Here is a 25,422-nt window from a genome sequence, read left to right on the forward strand (position 1 = left end):
CGAGCGCCGCTGCGACTGCCTAAATGTGAGAGAGCAACCGCTTGCGTACGCCGAAAATACAGCTCGCTGTTGTCAAATCTGGAGATGTTGTACACTTTCGGTCCGCGACACTGTGCGCTGCTCGAAGGTGAAAACGCAGTCGCAGGCATGTGGCAGCCGCCACAGCGACGACAAATCGTTCAATCGACATTTATTCCTCGCCGGTTGTTTGTCAGCATGTTTTCGTTAGCCGTCGACGGATAACTGGTCGTGGGAGCGATGCCCGTCGATCTCAATCGCCTCGCCGATGGCTGGCTCGAACTGGAAAGCGACCCAGGTAAACCATATGCGCGTGGCGAATTTCCGCGGTCAACGTAAACAACTACTGCGTGGATCGAAATCAACTTCTTTTTTTTTTTTTTTTTGGCCCCATTCGCAGGCTTGTTCACGCTTCTACTGGAGGATTTCGGCGTGAAAGGCGTGCAAGTTGACGAGATATACGATCTTCAGAAATCCATAGAGGGGTAAGCGTTCTTGGCATCACTCGCGCGAGCTAAGCACGAGCTGCCATGTATGTTATGCGCTGCTGCCCAAACAACAACTCGACGATGCTTGTTGGTGCACAGGCCCGTGTACGGCTTTATATTCCTCTTCAAATGGATCGAAGAAAGGAGGTCGCGGAGGAAAGTAGTCGTGCAGGAGGAGAAGTTTGTCGAGAAAGAGGAAATCGTCAATTCCATCTTTTTCGCGCACCAGGTAACGCGGTTTTCGTTGCGGTAGCGCTGGCGCTTTGTGACACGCTTACTCACCGTTTCTATCCGCCGCAGATTGTTCCAAACTCGTGCGCCACGCACTCGCTTTTGAGCATTCTGCTCAACTGTTCCAAGATCTACCTGGGTTCCACTCTGACGAGGCTGAAAGAGTACACCCGAAACATGGACCCTGAGGTGAGAGGGCATCTTGTGAAAAAGAGGAAGTGCTTTCGTTGTTTTTTTATGGTGATGACACGGCGTATATCCATGCTTTCGGGTGTGCATATCAATACACTTAAGTGTATTGTGTTCGCATGCACAATAGACTTTGCAGTATTTGGGTCCTATTTAAAACCTGCTTTGGGCAGTCGGTGGATCTCACTATGAAGCAGCTTTTACATAACGAACGACAGTGCATGTTCAATTAAAGGAGCACCTCATAATGTTGTCATCGAGGAATTATTACGTTGGTGCTGGCGGCTTACCATATCACCAGGTCATCACATGACTAAGAGAAGTTTATCGTGCTTCTTCTCATTGTGTATCATGATAGATCGACCGAAAAAACCCTTTCCTGACTTTACTAATTTTCTGTAAGTTTTTCTTGCTCCCTTAAAGTGCCCATGTTTATGTATTCTTCGTTATTTTCTTCACACTTACATTTTGTGACGTGTTGCTGGACTCTGTAAGGGGCCACAGCCTTGTCAAGCTGCAGTTTTCGTGGCTTTTTTTGTGTCGTCCTCATGTTTCTTGTGGAGAAATAGAAGTTCGTTCGTTTTGTTGATTGAATGATTGAACTGTGTCATCAGGTCACTACAACATTGATGACCTGATGGCTCTGCGTAGAATAACTTCAGCAGATTCTGTTCCTGCTGATGTGGTCATGCTATTGCTATATTGCGTTGGTGCTGGGTTACAACTTGACTAAATCCTTGATAGACTATGAAAAAGCGAGAGTTGGTCGTGCTTCTTCATATAACGCAGTGAATTGTGCTATCGGCACACTTTAACATTGATGGCTTGGTGGGTCTGCATAGAATAACTTTAGCAGGATTCTGTTCCTGCTGATGTGATCATACCATTGCTACTGTGATGTTCTTTTTTTCTTCACAGAATAAGGGCTATGCAATTGGCAACACTCCCGAGCTGGCGAGGGCACACAACACGCACGCCAAGCCCGAGCCCCGGCAGCCCCAGGAAAAGCCCCACGGCGTCCCCATGGGTCGGACCATGGAAGCATTCCACTTTGTCAGCTACGTGCCCATCGATGGCCGCTTGTACGAACTGGACGGCCTGAAACCGTACCCCATTGACCATGGGCCGTGGCTTCCTGGTGAAGACTGGACGGACAAGTTTCGCATGGCAAGAATTTCTTTTACCCTCCCGACTGATCAACAGCGGCCAAGCACTTATGAAAACTAGGATGTCAACGTTTTACGTTAATTATGGAAATGATTGTTTGTTGTTCGATTTGGTTTTCGTACTGTTCGAGTCTTAATTGAATCCGTCTAAAACATTAGCAACTATTTCCTTTTTATGTTCTCAGGATGTATAGGCGCGCCACTAGAAATGGAAGTGCGTGGCCTCGCAAGTTAAAGGATTGTGCATGGCTTCAACTTGTTCTCGTTTCAACAATTAAATGATATTTACTAATTTGGGATCATCGCCAAGTGAGAGAACAGCATTTAGTTGTGGAAATAAGGGCTAGTGGAAGCCATACACAGTCTTTGAACTCGTGAGACCACACGTGCCTGTGTTACAAGTCATATTCAGCGCGACTGTACATAGCAAATGTGCATTTTGTTCCAGGAGGTTATTTGGGTTGACTTATCTCGCATACATGCAGCTTAGTATGCACGCTGGTCTGAGCAAAGAAACAAACACTTTCTTTCAGGTAATTACCGAGAGGCTTGGCGGTGGGGACATCCGTTTCAACCTCATGGCAGTGGTTCCCGACCGGAGACAGGCCTACGAACAGAAGCTGCGAACGCTGAGGACAAATCGTGGCATCGTTCTAGAGGCACTTCAGCAAATGGTACACTCTCCTTACCTTTCTTGTTATCCATTTCATTGAGATGACATTCATACGTCATGCTTGCTTGGGATTATAATGGCTGTTTTAGTACAAAGCAGGCTCTGAGCCTGGGTCGGTACCAACTCTTACCTCAGTATCCTCTACTCCCAGTAACTGCAGTTCTGGCAGTTGTTTCTTTTACCAAGCACCAATCCTGTCCCTGTGTCATTTGTTAACATCAGCGTTAATATGCATCTGTTAAACCACAACCACTTTACGTAGCAGTAAATCTCATTAGTGGAATCGGTGGTGAACATTTGTCGAGTGAACAGTGGGCACTTTTGCAGTGCTTCAAGAATCACTGCAAAAGTTTTGCACTTCCCTGTAAATCCAGAAGAGATGTCTGAATGTCCTCCCCACCTCCAAAAAAACTTGTGTGCTTAGTCCTAGAGTGTGGCAAGTGACAAATTAGTAAAGTTCTTCCCATCTGTTGCTGTTCTTTTGTTCTGAAGAGACAGTAAAGGTTCATTGTTTATTAAAGAGAACCATATTTAATAATGGTCCTTCACTGTGGGAGTGCATACAGTCAAGCTGCATGCTTTAGCATTGAAATATTTATTTTCCTTTTGTATCCAACCAAAACTGATATGGAGCTGCATTATTGCTGTCTACATATACCTCAGGAAATCAGTCAACACGAAAATAAAGTGGCATGCTTAAATGTCAGTGCATCTTGTTTAAAAAATGGGTTGTTAAAATGCTGACTGCTAAACGACCGATTCTATTATTTTTGTTATTATTGATTGCAAGCATTTGTGCAGTAATCACCACCATATCACCTATCACCATATTAATGTCAAACCTCCCTTTGAAAAAAAACCACCCCTACTAGTTAGCTCCGTAATAAAACATTCCGTATGCATTCCTGTCATTCCCTATATTGTCTGTAAGATTCTTATGGAAACTTAATCAAATTTATATGGGATTCAATTATACTCCGGAAAAATATACGGAAAACATATACTTATTGGGATTGCATACGGAGCGCTTCAATAGGACTGGGTCCATGCCTGCCTGCAAGTCTGCAATGCATTGTACGTTACAGGTTCGTGACCAGCCAGCACTAGATGGCCACAACTACGCTAAGAGCCCCCTCATGGAGGCACACTCCCCTGCACCCAGTTCGGGCTCTTCTAGCACGGACACCGCTTCCGAGGTGGGCAGTGCGTTCAACTCTCCCGTACGAGGGTCGCCACCGGGCGCGTCACCACCACCGCAGCAACTCGCGTCTCCTCAGCAACAGCAACAACAAACGTTGCAACATCAGCAGCAACAGTCGACAGTGCAGCAGGCGACAGCACAACACTCAGTAGCACCGCAGTCTTCAGGCAAGTCTTTAGCAGAGTATAATGTTGGGCAAGTTGGTGTGTGGCTTAACGAAAGATTTGTGGCACAACTAAGAACGAAGAAAACAAAAAAACGAGAAAAGACAGGAAAGGGCATCAGTACTGGCTTATCTTGTTTTTCTTCCTCATTCTCAGTTGCACCACATATATTCCGTTAAGATTCCGGCTAGTCATTTGCGGGACCCCACTTAAGCGATGCAACTGTAGATACAAATGTTGTTGTAAGGCAGCACTTAGAAAGAGACGTAAATGAAGACTTGCGAGCCTCTGTTGGCTTTCGTGTACGAGAAATCACTGCGGAACTCCTCTCGCCAACTTCGCTGTAACTTTTTCCTCGCCAATTTTAGTGTGTGAACAGAGCTGCTACATACTTTCGTCTGGCACAGTTGTCACAGTTAATGTTAATAAAATCAGCAAATCGTGCACATACGTGGGAATCGACGACAAGCAAAGCTTTCTTTGGTGTTTGCTAAATAACCTCCGCTTCTACGTGCTTCAACGCACCTTCCTCGGTGCTTGCTCCGGTGTCATTTTGTTGCTTTTGATACTGTGTGCCTCGCTTCTGCGTAGCCGACGCGATCAATTTCCTCAAAACTGCAGAGGGCACCAAATATGAGGACGCAGAAGGAACACGCATAGACACAGTCCAGGAGTTGATAGTCGGCATTCCGCGTGCATTGCGTGGCTCTTCCACGCCCTTCCGTTTTACGCCGTTTGCATTTTGATTATGCACAATCAACCAGCCACAGCTTTCACGTCGTCAGACGTCAATTCTTGTTGCTGACATCTTTACTTCTTGCGCCCTGCCTAGCTGTTCTGGCGGATTGGCTGAGTATGTTAACAACGTTCACATGGCTGGTGCTGCGTGCCCAGTGGCTTAGCTTCTGTGTAGTTGGCCACAGGGCAGCAGCCAGCACCCGAGAAATGGAGGGAAGTGGTAAAGCATTGCTTCGATCATTATAAGTTCAGCCTTATTTCTCTCTCCATCGTGATGCAGACAGCAAGAATAAGGTGTTATTGTTCGGTAAGGAAAGCAGGCTGCTTCTTATATTTGGGTTGCGGTGCCATAAAGTCAGTAGGCTGTACACTGAAGCCTCAATATAACGAAATATTGCTTATAATGAAGTAAATTAAGAATAGTCTTGCAATACATAGTGTTAGGAATAAACGTTTATAACGAATTTTCTGATATAACGAAGTTATTTTCGTGTAAGGTGTAACTTTGTTATTATGAGGTTTGAGTTATCTGGTTTCATGAAGCAAGAATAGTAGGCACCCAGTACCAGAGTGGCATGGCAATGGTAATGTTAATAGTGTAATTGAAATTGGAGCCTGTGTTTTACGATTGCGTAGTGCATACAAATGTTCGGAATATTAGCTTACACAGTGCCAGTTGACTTACCTTGTGCTTAGTGTAAAGAAGAGACAGGGCTGCGTGGAAGTTTGAACTTGTCCTCATTAGAAATACAAAAAGCACCAATTAAAACTGATGCTTGAGTCATATGGACTGCATTGCACATACTAATGTATGGGATACATTAAAGTGAAGCGCAAAACAAATGTTGTCTGGTCAGTTAATCTGTGATAACTCTGTCGTCTTTAATTTCGCCATCAGAAGTTCATTATTAGAAAAGTAAATTAACATCGAAGCTTCACATTCATATTTTTTGTGCTGGTACCTTAGTACCCGATTGCAAACGCGGTCTTTTTTTTTTTGTATTTTGACTACATTGGCCCAGTTAACAAACCGCGTTAACTCTCTGGCTCCCTCAGAACACAGTGTGATTCATTTTTACCCATAAAATAATTGCGTAGGTCGTCAGTATCTGTGACTTCATGGAAAGTTGTTGTGGGAACTTTTAAGGAGGCAGTGTCACCTGCATTTTCTTTTTGCACATTTTCCGGCTTACCAAGCTTCTCCACGTGGCGAGAGAGTTGCTTTTGCTATTGTGGACGGGTAATCTACTGATACAAGTGAAATCGTTTATCTTTACAGTGACCCTTCAACTTGTAACGAGGTACGAGTCGGTTATCGAGCGTAAACAGGCTCCGAGATTGCACGCGGTGTCCTATGTAATTAAATTACCTGATTTACCTAGGCTTCTTGGCAAGACTTTTGTGCACATTGTTCCTTTCTTGCCACAGGTGCAGCGAGCAGTGGTGATATAGACCGGCTTGTCGTGGTCAGGCTAGGAGAGGAGCATCCGTTTGCGCCGCACGACTTGCTGGCTCTGCTGAAGACGGTCGAAGCTGAAATCAATGCCTGCGAGGGCGCGCTCAAGGACGAAGTCGACAAGAGGCATAAATATGTGGTGCGTACACTTTGGATCAGTGATGTCGTCTTTTTTGTTAAAGTCGTAGCAGAAGTCTGGTCAAAGCTGTACAAAACTATCGGAAAAATGAGGTGCCATTTTGAGGCAATGTGTCATAGCGACGTTAGTGGCAGGCGCTCACGATAACCACTCAGAAAGAAGACACCAAGGCTGTGCATGAGCTAGAACACACTCCAGAAGGTTGAGAAGGACTCAGCATTAACAAGGATGACATGCTCGCTGGCCAGCCAACATCAACAATAATAAGCAAATGGCCTGCGATAACCAGCTGCCTGTAGCCATTGGCAGTACTTGGGATAATAATAATACAGTTAAACCTGCCTATAACGAACTTCCATACAACGAATTCCTCGATGTTACTAAGTTTTTCTATTCCCCGCTGTTACTCCATAGAAGCACATGTATATTTGCGACCTCTATGTAACAAAGTGGCAGCGGGACACACCCTTGATATTACAGATTTTAATTGCCAACAACCTAGGGATTTTACCCCGAATTTTGTCATTTTGGCACGAGCAGGAGTGCACACATCTTCTGCAGTTGCCCTGCCGACGACAGAGTGTGAAGCGGCGGCGGCGCGCATGGCACGCTTGAAGTAGCTCCAGTGACTGCGAGGGGAGAGTGAGCGCTCGTTTGTGTGTGCGGGTGTGCGCGAGGCGGGCCTTTGCGCCTAAAGCCGGCGCTCGTGCCACCGCAGGCGTGCCCTTCGCCCCCCTCCTTTTAAACCTCATCCAGCCACTTGCTGGTGCCGCTACACCGGCTTTCTTAAAAAGAAAGAAAAGAAACGGATTTTGCGTTAGCAGCACCACTCTTCGGTTTTTGCAGAAGTCTCTGAACTGCACTTCATTAACGTGACACCACTAAAAAGAATAAAAAAATCCTTGCTCCGTGTCGTTGCGCTTCGAGTTCGCGCCGCATACGAAGAGTGCTTTTCCGAATATTCTGTGGTATTCGCATCGCTCGCTCTTTGTTTTCGACGTCATGGACGCGTGCATGGAGCATTCCCTGACGACGTGAAGCTTTGCAATTTTTTTTTTTTTTTTTTGAGGACTGCGCCATCACTACCGAGCAGATGTCAGATTAGGCGCTGGTAGAAACTGTCTGAAATGACGACGGATCTTCGGAGGTCGACTCGTCACGCGCTTTGCCGTCTTGCGCTGCGCCTTGTGTTCACTAGACCATGGCCTCCGCAATTAGCTCGCCGAGCCAATCTTGGAAGCCACGGCTAGACGATGACTGAGCAGCATTGTATTGATGCCCTACGAACGTCCAGTATTACCATCCCTCACGAACCAGCAATAGAGCAAAATAACACAGTTTTTTGCCATTAAATAAAGGTTTGGGTGAGCCCTGCCTTCAGTTCCCCTTTTGTTTAATTTGCGTGTTTCTTTTCCGAATTTTTGTGCTGAAACTGCTTATACAGTTGAACCCCTTTATAAGAGACACTGATATAAGAGACATGTGGGGTATAAGAGACACCAGCGTGCTACATGAAAGTAAGGGTTGATAGGAAAATGCATAAATTAGTACCCTGCTTATAAGAGACGCCTCATATAACAGGCAAGAATTTCTCCCCCATGCGTGCCTCTTATAAAGGGGTTCAACTGTAATTTCGACCACCCGTGGTTCTTTAACGTGCACCGACATCGTGCACAGTACATGGGCCTCTAGCATATTGCCTCCGTTGAAATGTGGCAGCCACGGCTGGGATCGGCACCATGTCTGTCAGATCAGTAGAATTGATTGTTGGGCGAGTCGAAGAAGGCTGCAACAAGACGAAGAAGGCTGCATGCGCTTGTGCTGTAGCCTTCTTCGTCTTGTCTTACGTTTCTTCGCGCTATTTGCCTTCATCATAGATCAGTAGCTGAGCACCATAACTAGTGCACCACCACGGTGGCTATTTGTAGATATAATTTGCTTGTAGACTAATAGTTCTTAGGATATCAATACATTAAAGCGGTCTTAATAACTTCAGTGCAAATACAGTAGACTCTCAGTAAACGGAAATCTCTTAAACGGAACTGCTGCTTCTATATGATTGGTTTCATACTTGGATTCTGCACCCCTGCTCCTCTCTCAGTAAACGGAACTCCTCTTAAATGGAACACATTTTCCTGGTCCTTTCAGGTTCTGTTTAACGAGAGTCTACTGTAAAACAATAACGTCCATCCTTTGCACTTCAAAGCAAGCCCTAAGATTTCCAGCGGCAAGCACACTGGCTCACTGGATGTTGCTGTAGTGCGCTATTAGTCTTAAAACCAGAAGGAAATTTCACTCCGGCTCAATTGGTTATGTTGTTCCATTAACCAGTAATTCCGTTTACCATACCATACCAGTGGCAGATTTCTTTCTGTGATTTCTGTGTGAATCTGCGTGCCTGCTAAAGCCTTGTGGAGTTGCCACGCATACGATGCGAGTCAAGCCGTAAGTCTCGAATCATCCGCGCAGGTGGACGACTGCCGGCGGACGCACAACTATGACCAGTTCATCTGCACGTTTTTGTCCATGCTCGCCGAGCAAGGAAAGCTGGCTGACCTCGTTGAGCAGCAGCTTCAGCCCAAGCGCCGCCTGCTTGCCAAACAGCCCGACCGCAAACGGCGTCCCGCTGCCAAGGCCAAGCGACGACGTTGAAGTTTTGTTGCGCGCATTTGTTCCTGCCCCTTGGTGAACCCCCACTGTCTGTTTGTGCAGCTGCAATTGCATTTCTTGTGTGTCCATTGTGACTGACTAAGCATTAAGGGGGGGACACTGCTCTTAACGTTTCTTTTTTTGTTATTTCTTGATCAATTTTGATGAAACTTGCAGAGTTTACGTATATTCGTTTGCTGACTTTTCAAGTATACTAGCATATACTATATACCGTATTTACTCGAATGTAGTGTGAGTTTCTCTCCAGATTCTTGCTACCTAAAGTTGACCCTCACGTTACAATGGAATACCAAAATAACTATTTTTTTCTTCCTGTACGCAACGAAGTCACCCCTCGCATTACAATTGAGTAAATACGGTACTATACTAGCTTTCAAGAAACTAGAGAGAAAAACGCGGTCTCATGACGGATGCCGTTACAGAGTGTTTGACGTCTGTGTGAATCGGGCCTAAGTGATTGTTCCGACAAAAGCGGGTCTGTCTGTCTTTTGTGACAGAGCTCGCTTTTTACGCACTGTGGACCAGTTTTCAAAATACGAACTATATGTAGTTTTCAAAATACAAAATATTTCATGTGCCTTTTGGGGGAGCAAGATTTTTTTCCTAAACCGAAAGAGTTTCGAAGTAAATCAGCATATCGCAATAATCTGGTGGAACTGTGTGCAGTGCAACAAAAATGGATGTTCTAAACCCATTTAAATGGTATGTTGAACATTCACAAGTGAGTCCAGCTGGAATTTCGTTCACAAATGTTCGACATAGCACAACTTTTGTTCAGATAGGTTTAGAACATAAACTTTTGTGGCACTGCACACACTTCCGATTCCACATTATTGTGATACGCAGATTTACTTTGTAACTCTCAGTTTAGCGAAAATCTTGCTCCGCAAAAGGCACATGAAATGTTTTGTATTTTGAAAACTACACTTTATACTAGAAAAATAACTGCATATGTGAAATCGGTGCACAATTATAGTACACAGACTCGGCAAGTTCCATAAAAATCTATCAAGAAACACAAATTTTTCCAAGTGTCGTGTCCTCCCCTCCGTGACAGCACCGATGTGACACCATGTGTGCATTTCCGTTTACATGTGCTAGCCAATATCGCTAGACTCTGTCACGTCTCTTATCTCGCACTGTTCACCGTAAGTGGTCGTAACCGAGGGGAGATGCAACGACCATGTCGGCGTTTCTGCATTTCCCGCAGCCGCCTGTCAAATGTTTCATCATGGCGTCTGCGTTCCTTGTGATGCAGCAGTTTTATCGCCGCTTTTTCTTCGAAAATTATACGCTGTCAATATATTAGAGCATTGTCTAACGCTATCGGCATGCCAGTATTTATGAGAAACTTTTGAGGAAAACGCGGTCTCATGACGGATGTCATCACGGAGCGTTTGACATATATATGTCAGTCAGCCCCGAGCCTAAGTGACTGTTCTTACAAAAGTGGGCCTGTCTGTTTTGTGACAGAAGCAGTTTTTTTTTTACGCACTGTGGACCAGTATATACATAAAAAAAAAAGAATGCTAGACTTGGGTTCTTGATCATTTATAAGTCCTTACTTCGTATAATGAAAATAAAAGTTTCAAGTCGCACTTTCTTGAAGTAATAACTTATCACATGTCAGGCAAGTCACGCAAGCTGTACTTCCGCAATAATTGTTGTACGAATACTGTTTCGAATACCATTGTTGTGTCGCCTATAAAGTTCCTTAGAAGGGAAAGGCTTGATTGCTGGCATGTGCCATCTGTCGCGAGAGTCGCGCGCTCCGAAGCAGTGTTCTGTGTGCATGTACGTGAGTGCGAACGTGCATGTAGTGTGCATGCATATGTCGGTATTTTCTGTGAATACCACTGTCTCTCTCCTCCAGTGTTCTTTCTTCCCATGCTCCGCAAGATTTGTTGGATCCGGAGCATTTGAGTACTTGTGGTTGTTGTTGGCTTTGACGTTAAATTGTCCAAAGCAACAGCTGACAAGGGATGCAGCGAAACTAGTAATATTCGTTTGTTAAAAATGTAGCAGTTTCGCTCTTATGTTGTGAAGTGAGTAGTAGTCTAACAATCTCCTCCCCCACTTTTTTTTTCCACATAAAAGGCACCTCGCTACATTTGTGCTTAACGGTTATGAGCTGTACTTCATCTGTCAGTCTTCATTTAGCTGTCCACAAAGTGTATAAGGGAGGTGCAGCAAACGGTCGAATAGCGTAACAACCAATTTTCTGGTTTATGTTAACTTTTTGCTAGTTGACATTCTAAGCGTTCTTTTAATGTAGGCCCAAAAATGTACGTAAAATGTTGTGATCTTAGGTCTCTCTTGTTCAACAAAATCACATTGAATGTACATCACATAAACACAGTCGTGGATGAGCTAAAACTTGTAGATATGGGCCCTTCTAGTTTATGGTAGTTATTTTATCTTATAGTTACAAGAGCACCATTATGTATCTGTTTTTTATAAAGCACACCAGCTTCGAATGCAAGCTTCAAAATACTGCATGCATTTGCTCTGACAAGGGACGATGACACACACGGTGCTGTGTCACATGATTGGCTGTCTGTTTTAAAAGGACATTGCTAAAGAGCAATGCGCTGCTTTTAATGATAAGCTATTCTTTCAATACTTCATTCTTGTTCATTTTGCAGTAAAAAATCGGCTGCCAGGAATTTTTTCTTAAATTCTGCACCAGAACATGGTAGTACGTGTATGTGACATCAAAAATTTTTTGTCATTGGATTTGCGTCACTTTGACTTGATAAAAGTATTCAAAACCTGCCAACTTCATTCTTTGGTTCTCTTTAGAAGACAATACAAACCACGTTTACTGATAAAAAAATTTTGCTAAGCCTGAAGAATCAATCGGAAATCATAATGTTGCAGCAAGCCGATGCAAAGATATCAAAAGCACGATATTGCGTGCTTTCCAGCTCATCGGGCCTCCTATCGTGGTAACACTGGAGACTTTGATATTCTAGATTGGTAACTACCTAACCAAGCTGAACATTTTCTCTTTACATCTCTAAGTGTTTCAGACAATGTTTCTCGTTCCTTGCAGCCCGTCGGTCGTTGTAGTTTTAGCATTTTCTCCCATTTGCTTGCTCGTTTTGACAAGCGCCTGTCAACCGAAACAAGGTATTAAAAGAGCTTGCCAATGCTTTCTTTCTTGGCGAATACATCGTTTTGTACAAAGTAGATGATGCTCGTCGAAACTGTATCGACCTGTTACTCAGCCACAGTGATTACGACCAAAACGAAGAAGTGCTTTGAATGTAACACTTTTTCACGGTCATGACCCCCTCTTGTATATAACCTGTTACCCTGAATAAAACATTTTTTTTCTAATTCACGTGCTTCTCTGCAAGCTAACTTTACCCTACCAATGACAATAACAATGATGATCGTTCAATCGTAGCCGTCGTGGGTAACAGCATATGCCAGTGTTCTTAACCACACTTTTGTCGCAAATGCTACATCATTGTTTTTTTCCTGTTTTGATGCAAGCAAACTGCACTCTTACATGCTGTTTGTAATAATTAGTGCTAATATTAGTTTAACTAATTGTTTCGCAGGAAATGTAGCTTCACAATTATAGCACTTCTCAAAGGACAAGTAATGTTCAAGTCCAAATAACCACGTGAAACCGCAGCCGCCAACAGGGTCAAGCCTCAAATAGTATAGCTGATGCAGAGTTACAAATTATTAACGCGATAGTGTTAAAGAGCTTATGTCTCAGAAATACCAGTGTCGGCGTCATCGTTGGTGTTGTTGATTGCGAGTGAAAATTCATAATTGTTCGCGAGCAAAAAATTGCAATGCATGCAAATAATAAAAATCATGGGTCTGAGCGGCAATCAAACCCAGGCTCTCAGCATAGCAGTCAGGCATTCTACCACAGAGCCATGCCAGTGCTCCACCAGTGCTCCAAAGTGTTTCAGAAAAGAAACTCTATACAGGCATCATGAAGTGTGAGTGATTATGTTAGCAGATGTAATATTGCGTGGCAGAAGGTTTACATCAGGTGTCGCACCAGATGAATCGCGTGAGGAGTGGTTCAAAGCTGCCAAACCATTAGAAAGGGCTCAGCCATAATTCATCATATGAGCCTCAACATCAACAAATGCATTTGCATTTTGTTGCGAACTTTGTACTTGTGTATGCATAGGAGCCTAGGGCATTGGTTCACACAAAAAGTGCTACTAGTGCTACCATTTGGTCTTTATTGGCCTTTTTGTTTTTGTTTCTGGGCACTCTATAGGGCCCTTCTTGGGTTTGTGTGTGTACAATGCATGTGTATATCGTGTGAAAGCGACGATGATCGATTGGTCCCAAAGTGGATGGAATGTAAATGTTTCCGTCTTTCCCTCCTTCCTCGAGGAGGGTCATTGACCCTGCGGTCATCGACCTGACCTTGCTTTTCCGTTGCTGCCTTGTCCCGCGTTCCTTTCATGTCGTTGCTGTCTTTTTTATGTACAGAGTTGGCCTGCGGTGGCAGCTTCAAAGAAGAGGGAGGCAAGTGAAACGGATGTTGCCCTGAGATCTTTCTACACGGACGTTTCGTTGCTGTCCCTGAAAAGAGAATGAGACAGCAGAATAAAAAAATATGGTCAAGTCATGGTCGTGTCATGGTCATGTTCAAGGTCATGGTCAAGGCCATGACCAAGGTCATGTTCGTGGTCAATATGGTCGAAATATGGTCAAGAGGACAAGTCATGAAAAGAAAAATGATAGGCGTAACCTTAAGGGATAAGTAGCAAGCAGAGTGGGTCCAGGAACAAAGGGATGTTAAGGACATCTAGGTCGAAATCAAGAAGAAGAAATGGGCAAGGCAAATATAAGAGGGGCTCTGCAACAAATTATGAAAAAGCTTCTGTCACACTGTTATGCTACTTTAGACATATTAGACACAAAAAAAGTCTGCCATAAAAGCTAACAAGACACAGGTTCAGTTTCAATTAATCTTATTCCGATTCCATGGGCATAGGGAAGAGGCCTGCATAAACAATGAAGGCTCGTTCACTTCTACAGCAACTGTGAACTTATGCTCTGCAAAGCCATGGCACTTCTGAACTAATATATCAGTGGGCTGGTCTCAAAGGTTGGTCACACAGAGACTTTGAGGCTAAGCTTTGTGAGAGTTTGCCTTTAATGCAAATCCCATGTCCTGTGAACTTTTGTTGCTGACTGCGCATGAAGCTGGTCCTATAAACGTATGCTCAAGATGCCACTTGCTTTTCCCTTCAGTTTGATTCGTGTCAGTCTTTGTGTACTACGTATACATTAAAACCCACCTATATCAAATTGAATTATATTTTATATCAAACTATATACAAACATGACAATGCATAGGAAAATCTATGGCTACATGGAACATAAATTGAATAGGCTTCGAATAAGGAAAATTTGATTCGTATTAGAAATTCCAAGACATATGCATACCCCTAATAGAAACTAAAGAAAAAAAAAACCTGCGAATTGCCGTGAAGCCCTTTTCTTGCATTGTTATGAAGCAGTGCCATGAAGCCAATTGGCATGCCGAAATTCACACTCCAAATACAGTAAATTCTTACAAAATTCTGTACCAGATTATACAATACAGTATACTCTCGATAATTCAAACTCTGATAATTCAAACTTTTGGTTAATTCAAACAAATCTTAAATTTTTGGTTGGCCCACTATGTTTTCAATGTATTTTAAAGCTGCTTAATTCAAACTGCCTCACTGCACAAATTCGGTTAATTCAAACTTTTTGCTTGTCCATGTCTGGAAATATTTGCTGCCTTTGTTGCTTCTAGCTGAACATTCACGTTTTTCTCTTACTAACAGGCGCAAATAAAGCTGATTGCCTGTCTACAAAACGGCCAAACTATCCGAACCTTGCGCACCTATAATCTTGTGCTGACCGAAGGAAAAAAAAAAAAAGCTATGGTCTGGCCTCGATCTATCGCATGCCAAACGTTTCTTAAAGTCCCTTTCTCTGCAGTATGCCATGCAAGAAAGTGTCCTAAGAATTACAAGGGGCTAGCAACTGTCGTGGGATGCAACACATTTCGTCCCTTAACCCTTTGAGAGGCTATGTACAGAATTGTGTACACCACTTGTATTTGCTCTTTGTATCGACTAGGGGCTACGGAACAGCCAGATACATTGAGGTTTGGATGAATTGAACCTCCTGCATAATAAATTTGTCCTCACTTAACTTCATTTTGCAGTGTGCTGTTGCATACAATTACTTTTCTGAAGGTACTACCACAGTCGACGAGTCATTCGATGTGCCGCTTCCTGCAAGCCACGTATAAAGTATAATTTTTCTTTGCACAAAATTGACATAACCGAAAACGAATTCGCACTATATTTCTAGCCTGAGATTTGATTCTGTTTATGCAAAAACAAGGCACGAATAGCTTCAGAATAAATAGATATTTAATTACCAACCAATTAGGAATGATTACTGTAACACGCATAAATTAACATGTTACGACATTATTTTTGTGGCAATAGAACATCGAGTGCCTTGAAACGTCGCATAGATTTGGCGCATTTACAGACAGTTCTTCATGGGTGGCGTCTGAAAGGGTTAATTACACACCCGCGTGTGCCTTTTATAATAACACGTACCAGTATTATCGCTGATGTCTAAAAATTTTACTGGCAATCATGCAGAGCAGCCTATGATGTTGCTGCAGCACTGAGAAACAATAAACATCGCAGTGCTAGTTGGTGTGTTGCCCTGAGTCATATTTATGAGAACTTCTGATAATTCAAATAAAATCCTGAGGTCCCCTCAAGTTTGAATTATTGAGAGTCTACTGTATATTGAACTGGTTCCCATTTTTTACAAGTTCAATATGTGCGGGCTTGACTGTACACCTGGCAGCAAAAGTTTGCAGCACGTGAAACTTTAGAAAATATTATGTTCCTGCTTTGTCTGGAAAGATAGCCTCCAACCAAATGTTCCAGCCTGTAGTAGTTACTGCCACCTACCTACACAGTTACCTGCTATATTAGAAGCATCATGCGCTAACGGAGCAGAAATTCCCATTTGCTGTATAGCCTATGTCCCATAAACTTTTGCTGCCAGGTGTACCTACAGACACAATGTAATCGTGGGATAGAACTGCGTGGCCAAAAGTGCGTGTGTGAAGTCGCGCGGTACTCGAGCGTAGTAACGGGATGGCCGCAATCTCTACGTGGTGTCGTGTTGGGTGACAGATCGATAGAAAAGTGAAAGAATCCCCCAAAACCAGATTTTATTATTATTTCAGAGAACATTATTTCATCAAAGGGATAATTTCTCAATTATCCCTTTCATAACCCTTCTCCCCACCTTGCTGGACTCTGCAGAACTCATTTGCAGTATTACTTCGGTAATGTTTATTTATTTATTTCTTAACTATACCTACAGCGCCTGCATGGGGCATTGGTGTAGGGGGGAAGTTACGAACATTGAAATATGAGTACAGATACATAATAAAATGCAGATTGGTGGCATATCATTAACACTGACGTGTACTATCGGCGTCAAATGAAACGCGAACAGCGGCAAGCATGTGCAATGGTATAGTGTGCACCGTCCAGTCACCACCATGGACGCGCACGCACATCCGGTTCGGCAGCACTGCGCATATGTGCGCCTGTTTGTGGTGATGACTGGGCGGCACCCAGTATACCATTGTGAACGCTTGCCACTGTTCACGTTTCATTTGACGCAGTACGTACAAAAAAATACTAATACTTAATAAAGTGCACAAGAATCAAGTGAAATCAAGTGGACGTACTCACTCAGAATCAGATGCAGCCAGTGGAGGCATGTTTGGCTTGTGGCAGAGACCGTCCTTGCCCTTGGGCGTTGGCTGATCGAGGTTGTTCCTGAACTCGCCATCCTCGTCGGCCCACTGGACGTTGGACGAGGGGGAGAGTAGACCCTGTGGCGATGAAAGCATTGGCGGCGCCAATGGCGACTGGCTGTATATCGAAGTTATCCCGGCCGCGGTGCCGTAGCTGTGGGACGTCGTCAACGAGCCCAGGGCGGGAACGGATGTGAGCAACCCTTGCTGCGGGGAAGTCAGCGACTGCTGCTGCAGGTGCTGCCCCAACTGCGGAGGCAACCCGCAGTCCCACAGACCGCTGCCGTTGTAGACCATCGGCGACATGACGTCGGTGACCGGAGCTGCAGACAGTGGTGAGACGGTTGTCGTGACCGGAAGAGGCACATCTGGAAGGGAAAGTGGAGTGGCTCGAGAAACTGCATTGAAGGGGGCACTGAAGTGAAACAATGAATTGGTTTAGATTGATCATTTTTACTCTCAGAACTCTCGTGTCATTAATTTCGCCATCATAGGTCTATTAATAGAGGAGACAATCAAGGTAAATTCATTTTTAAATTCCATGCTTAAATCGCCACGCATGACGTCGCGGATTCCGAAGTGTACTTTGGCGACATTAGCTCAATGAAATTTCCTGAAATTTGGTATGTTAAGTCTATGGCCCCTCAGAGGACAGTCTACTTCATTTTTACTGATTGGGAACTACATGGGACGTAGTTCCCAATCCAGTCATCACCATGAACAGCCACAGATATGAAACTACGTAGGACGTAGTAGATGCTGTCACAATCCATGACGTCATGACGTCTGGTGTGCGAATTCCAAGGTGGTGTCGCCATCTGCATTTTTTTTGCACGTTTTCTCGCTTACCAGGTGTCTTCTTGCGGTAAGCGTGGTGATTTTGGAACTGTGAAGGAGTAATTTACTCATATGAGACAAATTGTTTTTTGCTTTAGTGCCCCTTTATGCTTTAAGTCCTTGATTCAAAGAGATCACCTTCTAGAAGTCGCCATCGGAAGAACATGCACGCACATACAAACAAACCGCATTGATGAAAACACGACATTAACACGGATCCGTACCTTCCTCACGGACAGTTGGGAGTCCAGAGGTGTCCCTCCATGATGGCTTTGACTCTTCGTCGTCTGAGGAGTGGCTCGACGCGAGGTCGAGGGAGGCATGGTCCAGCGACATTTCAGAGTCCGAGTCCGAGGTGGTGCGGCGCTTTCGCACCACTTCGCCTGCGTCAGGATCTGTTGTGAAATCACGTTGCCCTCATAAGCTACACAGTACCCACTATGTAGATAGGAAATTTTTATTGTACAATCTTTAACAGTGTTATTCGCTTTTTATGATTTGTATAAGTATGTGCCTCCTTGTAATATAAATGAGAACTAACAGACATACTATATGCCAAGGAAAGTATCGGGGGTGGTATTTATAGCAATTAGGATATAAATGTGAAGAAAGTAAAGTGGACGAAAAGATAACTTGCCGCCAGCAGGGACCGAACCTGCGACCTTCGAATAGTAACTTGTCCGATGCTCTACCACTGAGCTACGACGGCGGTCATCCAGCCGTCCACATTATGGGGTATACACGTGCATTTAGACCTAGGAGTGTTAGTGCTAATCACAGCCATGGCAGCGTGTGTGGAACACTCTTTTTCTGCCTGTTGGCGTCACGTAGCACGTGATGCTTTTACGAGCTGGCAGCTGACCAATAATCCCGCGCATACTACCTGAAGGCATCAAGTCTGCCAGAACGAGACCCTCAGCTCCCAAACGCGCTTTGTCCGCTGCCAGGACCGCTAGAACATTGCGGAATGTGCATCGCTTGCAGGAAGTTCGTCATCGCCGCGTTAACCGAACAAGCTACTCGCCGCATCTGTGCACGGTCTGTAACAAAGTGGGTACGAAGAACACTTCTACGACAAATGCGCGCGTGTGGTACAGCAAGCAGCCCGGCAGTGACGGCGTGAGCTGAGAAGGTGACGCGCTGCATGCAACTAGCCATGAGACGATCGGCTCCACGCAGCCGTACTGCATTTCACTAGAACTGTGTAAGTTTTCGTTTAGTAGCAGACCGCGGCACAGACGCACACACATATATCACAGAAAATCGACACTGTCTGCTCTGTCGCTATGTCGGTTCAGTGTATACCGGACCCTGTAATAGTTCAGAAATGCTCCTTGGCATCGCCACCGCGCGCTATCGGCACTATCGGACGGTCGTGCGAGAGTACCAGAATCTTTTCTACACTTTGGCAAAAAGAAAGAAAAGGCTTTGCAGTGGGTACTTTAGGCAATATTTGCTGTGGCACTGCATTTATTTCTTTGCTGGCAGCGATAGCGTACGCGAGGAGATGCAAATTTTTACTTGGTGGTTAATGCGCACTAGCGTTTAGTGCGTAGTTATGCGGTGTTGCCGGTGGGTACGCATTAACGAGGTTCCACTGTATATTGCTAGAATGAACTGTATGTGAATAAACAACTTCAAATTTTGACCGCAACAATGATTTATATTGTGTGCCTTCCTCAATACACAGCGACTTGCGTTTCACAGCAAAGTTGCTGGATAGTATTTCCCACTCTCCCGACGAAAAGAACTGGCTGATGAATTAAGTATGAAATGTGTCTGAAAGATTGCAACAACACATAAAATGTAGGGATGGGCGAATAGTGATCTGGTCGAATAATTTCGAATCGAATAGTTCGAATAGTATTTACCGCATATTATTAAGAAAAATGAGCATTTTTGTCAGGACCCTTCACAATATTTTTTAGGATTGGAACTAGGTATGAGTGAATGCCACTTTTTGGTTTGAAATGAAGTGGAAGGAGCCTTGAATAGTATCAAGATTTGAATAGCAGTAGGGTGCAAGTTATAAGTGGTGCAATACGTTACAATTTAAAAATTACTATACTTAGCGCATATAAGCCCATATAACACGCTTTTAAACTTTAAAAAATATGTACATTTCACCTTGAAGTGTACCTTCGCGGCAGTGCATATTTCCCCTGGATAAATTGTTTCATGGCACAGCAACCAGACGCTGCAGTGAAACCACCTTTACAGGGGGTTATGTGCGGTCAAATGTATACATATATTCGTTCATTTCGAATACTTCGAAATTTCGAATAATCTAAATTCATATCGAAGCGAATTCGAATACTGTAATATTCGTTCGAATGTTCGAACCGCCCGAATATTTGCCCATCCCTAATAAAATGGATAAACAACTCAATTATTGGACTGAGGTTTAATGAAGACAATGCCGCTGTTGTAACAGGGGGCAGCCAACATAATTTGACATCAACACTAGCCATCACTCAGACATTAGCCAATATTAGCCACTATCTAGCCAACAAAAAGCCAGTGTAACCTCTCTTACCATTATGCACGTGGCTCCTGCGATGATGAACCCTTCCATTGCTGTTCCAGGGGCTGCTTGATGTCTTAGCCGTGGAACGGCTTGTTGTAGACGATGTAGATATGCCGACGTTGCGGTGAAGTATGTCAAATGATGAGTTGTGGTACGCTAGCGCTGACCTCTGGAAAGTGGCAAAGCACAGAAAAAGTCGGCTGTTTATTCACCAAGTTACATAGGCAGATACCGTATTTCCTCGCGTATAAGCCAACCCTGCATATAACCCACACCTCCAGCTACAAACCTCAGAAAAATAAAAATGAAAAAGAAAATAGCCCCACATACTGATGTGGAGCCACCTTTCTTGCATTACCGTGAAGGCAACTTGCGCACTGAAATTTGCATATGATCCGCACCCTAATTTTAGCTGCGAATTTTCTAGATATTTGAGCGGGTTATGCGCAAGAAAATACAAATAAAAGAAGCGCATAGCACTTAGGCTTCTGCATTGTATAGAATTATAATTGTAATGCCTCATAAATTCACCCTGTCGTGATAAGGAAGCACAAGAGAAACAAAAGTTTTCTGTGCACTATACAATGTCCTGCCATTTGTAGGTTAATGTGGCCTAATTACAGTAGACTCAGTAAATGGAAATCTCTTATACTGCTGCTTAAACGGAACAACTACGTCTAATATGATTGGTTTCGAACTTGAATTCTGAACTCCTCTTCACCTCTCAGTAAACGGAACTCCTGTTAAATAGAACACTTTTTCCTGGTCCCTTCAGATTCCATTTAGCGAGAGTCTACTGTATAAAACGCATCATTAGCTACTGCAAACTCCACAATGAACTACTTCACTCCGCTAATTGAAACGAGTACCGGTGATAAAAACGTTATCGACAGTTAAACAAACATATTAATACTATCATTCAATACTAACCGAAATCATGGATGCCCTGGTTCCACTGAGACTTTCGTCGTAAGGAATTTTCTTTCCTCTCATTCTTGCCCATACATAGCACAGATGTTGACGGACCTAGAGGAAATAATAAGCAAATGTATCAATAGTGCAATTGTTTACACTGTAAGAACAAACAAAGATTGGCACCGACCAATAAGCGACAGTACAGTGATGGCAATGGAACAATGTTTGACAAGCATTTGATAACCAAGTTAGTAGTAGTTGGAAAAACTGTAAGCATTGTAGTTACTGCAACTAATAGCCATGGACATTTTACAAGTCCTATCACTACTTGGCATGCTCAGCATTTGGTTCTCATTGCTTTTCACAGACATTCTATCAACTTATTCGAAACTTGGAATATCTTATCACGTGTTGCCCCTGCTTTCTTTTTTTTTCATACTCCGTTTATTTGCCCTTATCAAAAGCTGCCTGATCGACTACAGAGGTTGTGTAAGAAATTTTTTCACTTTTCACAACACCGACACTGTCATCGAGTCAAACAGCAGAATACCAACAGCGAGAACATGGGACAAAGAAAAGAACAGCAGGACAAGATGTAGCAACTGGTTCACGTGAACACATTGCTAATTGTCATTGAGGTGACAAGTGGCTTTATCAATTCCCTAGAGATAGAAGGGATTGAATGTGGCAGCGTTACAGAGGGAAGCGTGAAAACCTGACAGTGATGGTTTGTGACGAGGTTGCAAGAAACTGTGCACGAACCCTTCGGTTGAGAATGCAGTAGCCGAGGAAGATGTAGATGCCGGTGATGAGACAGACGGTCGGAAAGGCGAGCCGCAGTTCGGGTGGCTCGTCGCTGACCGACAGCAGAGCAAGCGTCCAGCAACTGCCGACCAGCGGCAAAAGCAGTACGCTGACCCATAGCAGCACCCTGAAAGAACACGTCAGTACAAAGTTTGGGTCAACAACCCAGTTATACGGTTGATAAGGCTTAAGATTCCAAAGCTATAACATACAGGGACTTGGAATACAGTAGACTCTCAGTAGACAGAAATCTCTAAAACTGAATTGCTGCTTAAATGGAACACCTGCATGTACCATGATCGATTTTGTACTTGAATTCTGCAGGCCCTGTTCATCTCCCAGTAAACTGAACTCCTGTTAAACGAATTATGTTCTTCCTGGTCTCTTCAGGTTCCGTTTATTGAGCGTCTACTTTTTTGACCGTGTCGAGATTTTTAGTGTGAATCTAAATCAATATAGAGTGTTTGGCCCGCACAATAAAAATGGCTACACTAAAAGCACCTTGCGTGCCAAGCCATTTTTGCGATAAATAAAACTTTGAGGGTGCTTATTGAAGAGGCAAAATGGAAGGACAAAGGAGAGGAAGTGGGATGACAGAAATGCTGACACCACCAGCTGTGTCACGTCACATCTTTCCATGTTGTATGCCATTCACAAAGAACAGTAAGACCCACTTATGTGAAAGTTACCAGAGTCACACGAGTAGTTAATTTAACCACGTGGTGCGATGCTTCAGTTTTTGTGCAGCACACCTGTTTGTTTGTGCACGAGGGCAGTGTGGTGAATTAGTATTGCTACAAAACGATAAAAGAATGTCAAGAAAACAAGGCCGGAAAACAAAGATCTGACATCACAATTTGTGACATCCACCACTATCATGAACACTGAATGTAAAAATTAGGCTTGTGCGAATAGTAAATTGTAGGTTCGAAGCGAATTCGAAGCAAATTGTGATTTGGTCGAATAATTTCGAATCGAATTCGAATAGTATATATCACATATTATAAATAAAAATGAGCATATTTGCCATGACCCAACTGACCTGCACAATATTTTTTTAGAATCGAAACAAGGCATGTGCAAATGTCATTTTGGTTCAAAGGGAAGTGGAATCAACTTTGAATAGTAGCAGGATTTGACTTTCGGTAGAATGCAAGTGATAACCTGTAAAATACGATAAGTTTTAAAATTTACTGAGCATATAAGCCGGTACAATGAGCTTTTAAATTTAAAAAATGATGAATCGATGTGAGGGTAATTTGTTCATTTAATCTTGAATTGGGGCTTCGTGGCAGTGCTGAATTTTTCCTGGCAAGGTGTATTCACGGTATAGCACCCGTCCACTGCAGTGAAACCACCTTTACAGGGAGTTATATGCGGTACATATGTCTATTCGTTCATTTCGAATACTTCGAAATTTAGAATGATTTAAATTCGTTTCGGAGCGAATTCGAATACTGTTATATTCGTTCAAATATTTGAACTGCTCGAATATTCGCACAAGCCTAGTGAAAATGATCGCGCTGAGTCAAATATTTTGTGTTAAATTACTGAAAATGGTTGCCGTTGAAATGCAAAGTACATGATAGAACGGTAGCTTGGGCTAGTTGGTGATTTAGCATCGACATATTTGCACAGCGCAAAATGAACGAGAACAGATGAGAGGACACAACAACGCAGGCGCAACACAACACAACACAACACAACACAGCGCCTGTGTTGTGTCCTCTCATCTGTCCTTGTTCATTTTGCACTGTGCAAATATGTCGATGCATAGTATATATCCTTATGGTCGAACTTTAAGTTGCAACACTTTGCATGCTTGCTTTCATGCTAAAGGCGTATGTGCAACTTATATACATAAGTGTGCCATATTTATTTGCCCCCCTTGCCATGTAAGGCCCACAGCGGCTTTTGAGGTAAACAAGTATATAAGTGAATCTAGAGTCCCCGTCGTGCATATAGTTGCTTCGTTCGGCGTTTCACTAACCTCAAGTTTCCAAAGTCCATGACGGTGTCCTTGATCTGGACACTTGCTCGTATCGACAGCGAAAAGATCACGAGGGTCGCCTGCGCAGAGGACACAAAAGGAAGACTCACCACCTCTTCTAATCCTCAATTCAACAATCCCCCACCACAATGTCACATCATGCAAGATATCACAGACATATCGTAGCCATGTCACATCATATCGTAGCTTACCAGAACCATTACGCAGATTGGTCCCACCATGCTCCAGACAATGTTCTCGTACATTGAAAGCCAGCAACTGCAAAGAAAGAAAAAAAATGTGAAACAATTCATTTTCATTAAGTTCGGACTTCCACAGCCATAGAAAAAAAGTACATGCACGTCTACAAATAAAAGAGGAAGTACATGCCACGGGTGAATGAAAAAAGATGACCTTTAGGTGAATGTCATGAGACGTCAGAGTTCAAGTGCCAGCTGTATATCATTAAACAAAGAAGATTTGTGCTTTGATCTTTGTGTGTATATATGTGTATCATACATTCGTCACACTGCATGTTCCATTTCAGTGACCTTCAGCAAATATCTGCTAAGCAAAGGTGTGCCACAAAAGGTGGCAAATTAAAGAGTGGTTGAGTAGCAAAAAAATTGCGCAGTTGATAGTTGCCAGAATGGCAACCAAGTTGGGCAAATATTGAAAAGGCATGCAGGCAGAAGTCCACATTATCTAATTACACAGAACTAAATGTATTACAATAGTGACAGTGTGTGACAGACAGCCAATGCAAGCAAAAAGTTTCTTGTCGGACTGTCTTAAAGGCTTGCGATCGTCAGTAACTTGGCTTTCTAAATGAAAATGAGAGGTTAGTCTACATTTTCCAAGCCACACACACCACACATGCGAGCCTGATTTGACAAACCTGTCCTAATCAATAGTTAACGCATCTGACTGACAGTTTCCTAGCACTCCTGCAAAGCTTTGAAGGTTCATTAACAAAGCAAATAAGCCTTATTCAAATTATACATTGGTTTATTAGTTACATTAGAGCAGCTGGATTGTGCCACTAAAATCCTTAAAATTGTTGTACGCCTTAAAATTGTTTTATGAATATGAACTCCTAACCCCCTGGCACTCACCAAAGTCAGTTAAATATATGCCATTAGAGTGCTCGCATGCTAATGCACAAGTGTATTTTCATACTTGAAGATAAAATGGGGAGGTCCATGAGGCCTGTTGGAAACGGTTTGCATTTTGAATGAGTCTATAACTCAAACCTCATTATAACAGTCTCATCTGCCACGAAAATAACTTCGTTATATCCGAAAATTCGTTATAAACATTTATTTGTAACACTGTAGCTATGACAAGATTATTCTTCATTTATTTCGTTA

The 25,422-nt window shown here is 43.3% G+C and overlaps 2 protein-coding genes and 1 non-coding gene across 5 annotated transcripts in view; 1 reads left to right on the plus strand and 2 right to left on the minus strand.

Annotated features, from left to right (window-relative positions):
- The first annotated feature begins 111 nt into the window (after nt 1-111).
- LOC119371846 (ubiquitin carboxyl-terminal hydrolase BAP1) lies at nt 112-10,696 on the plus strand. Its single transcript, XM_049419570.1, has 9 exons — nt 112-316; nt 419-503; nt 606-735; nt 807-926; nt 1,845-2,093; nt 2,626-2,766; nt 3,851-4,032; nt 6,307-6,463; nt 8,933-10,696. Exons 1-9 carry the CDS (start codon nt 259-261, stop codon nt 9,113-9,115), a joined length of 1,305 nt encoding a protein of 434 aa, XP_049275527.1. The 5' UTR covers nt 112-258; the 3' UTR covers nt 9,116-10,696.
- A 2,634-nt stretch (nt 10,697-13,330) lies between these two features.
- LOC119371845 (protocadherin-like wing polarity protein stan) overlaps nt 13,331-25,422 on the minus strand; it is a 54,734-nt gene continuing 42,642 nt past the window's right edge. Inside the window, exons 26-33 of one of the 3 annotated variants that reach the window (XM_037642309.2) lie at nt 24,265-24,331; nt 24,053-24,132; nt 22,021-22,189; nt 21,274-21,369; nt 20,353-20,512; nt 18,041-18,211; nt 16,911-17,347; nt 13,331-13,699 (exon numbers count right to left, since the gene is read on the minus strand). In XM_037642309.2, coding sequence (XP_037498237.1) covers nt 16,911-17,347; nt 18,041-18,211; nt 20,353-20,512; nt 21,274-21,369; nt 22,021-22,189; nt 24,053-24,132; nt 24,265-24,331 — 1,180 coding nt within the window. In that variant the 3' untranslated portion in view covers nt 13,331-13,699. The remainder of the gene's footprint in view (nt 13,700-16,910; nt 17,348-18,040; nt 18,212-20,352; nt 20,513-21,273; nt 21,370-22,020; nt 22,190-24,052; nt 24,133-24,264; nt 24,332-25,422) is intronic. The other 2 variants (XM_037642308.2, XM_037642307.2) reach the window with 2 other exon arrangements.
- Trnat-agu (transfer RNA threonine (anticodon AGU)) lies at nt 18,451-18,525 on the minus strand. The gene is given in 2 exon segments: nt 18,451-18,486; nt 18,490-18,525. It is a non-coding gene; the product is annotated as a tRNA-Thr (tRNA).

This window comes from Rhipicephalus sanguineus, chromosome 10 (assembly GCF_013339695.2).
Source record: "Rhipicephalus sanguineus isolate Rsan-2018 chromosome 10, BIME_Rsan_1.4, whole genome shotgun sequence".
Taxonomy (NCBI): domain Eukaryota; kingdom Metazoa; phylum Arthropoda; class Arachnida; order Ixodida; family Ixodidae; genus Rhipicephalus; species Rhipicephalus sanguineus.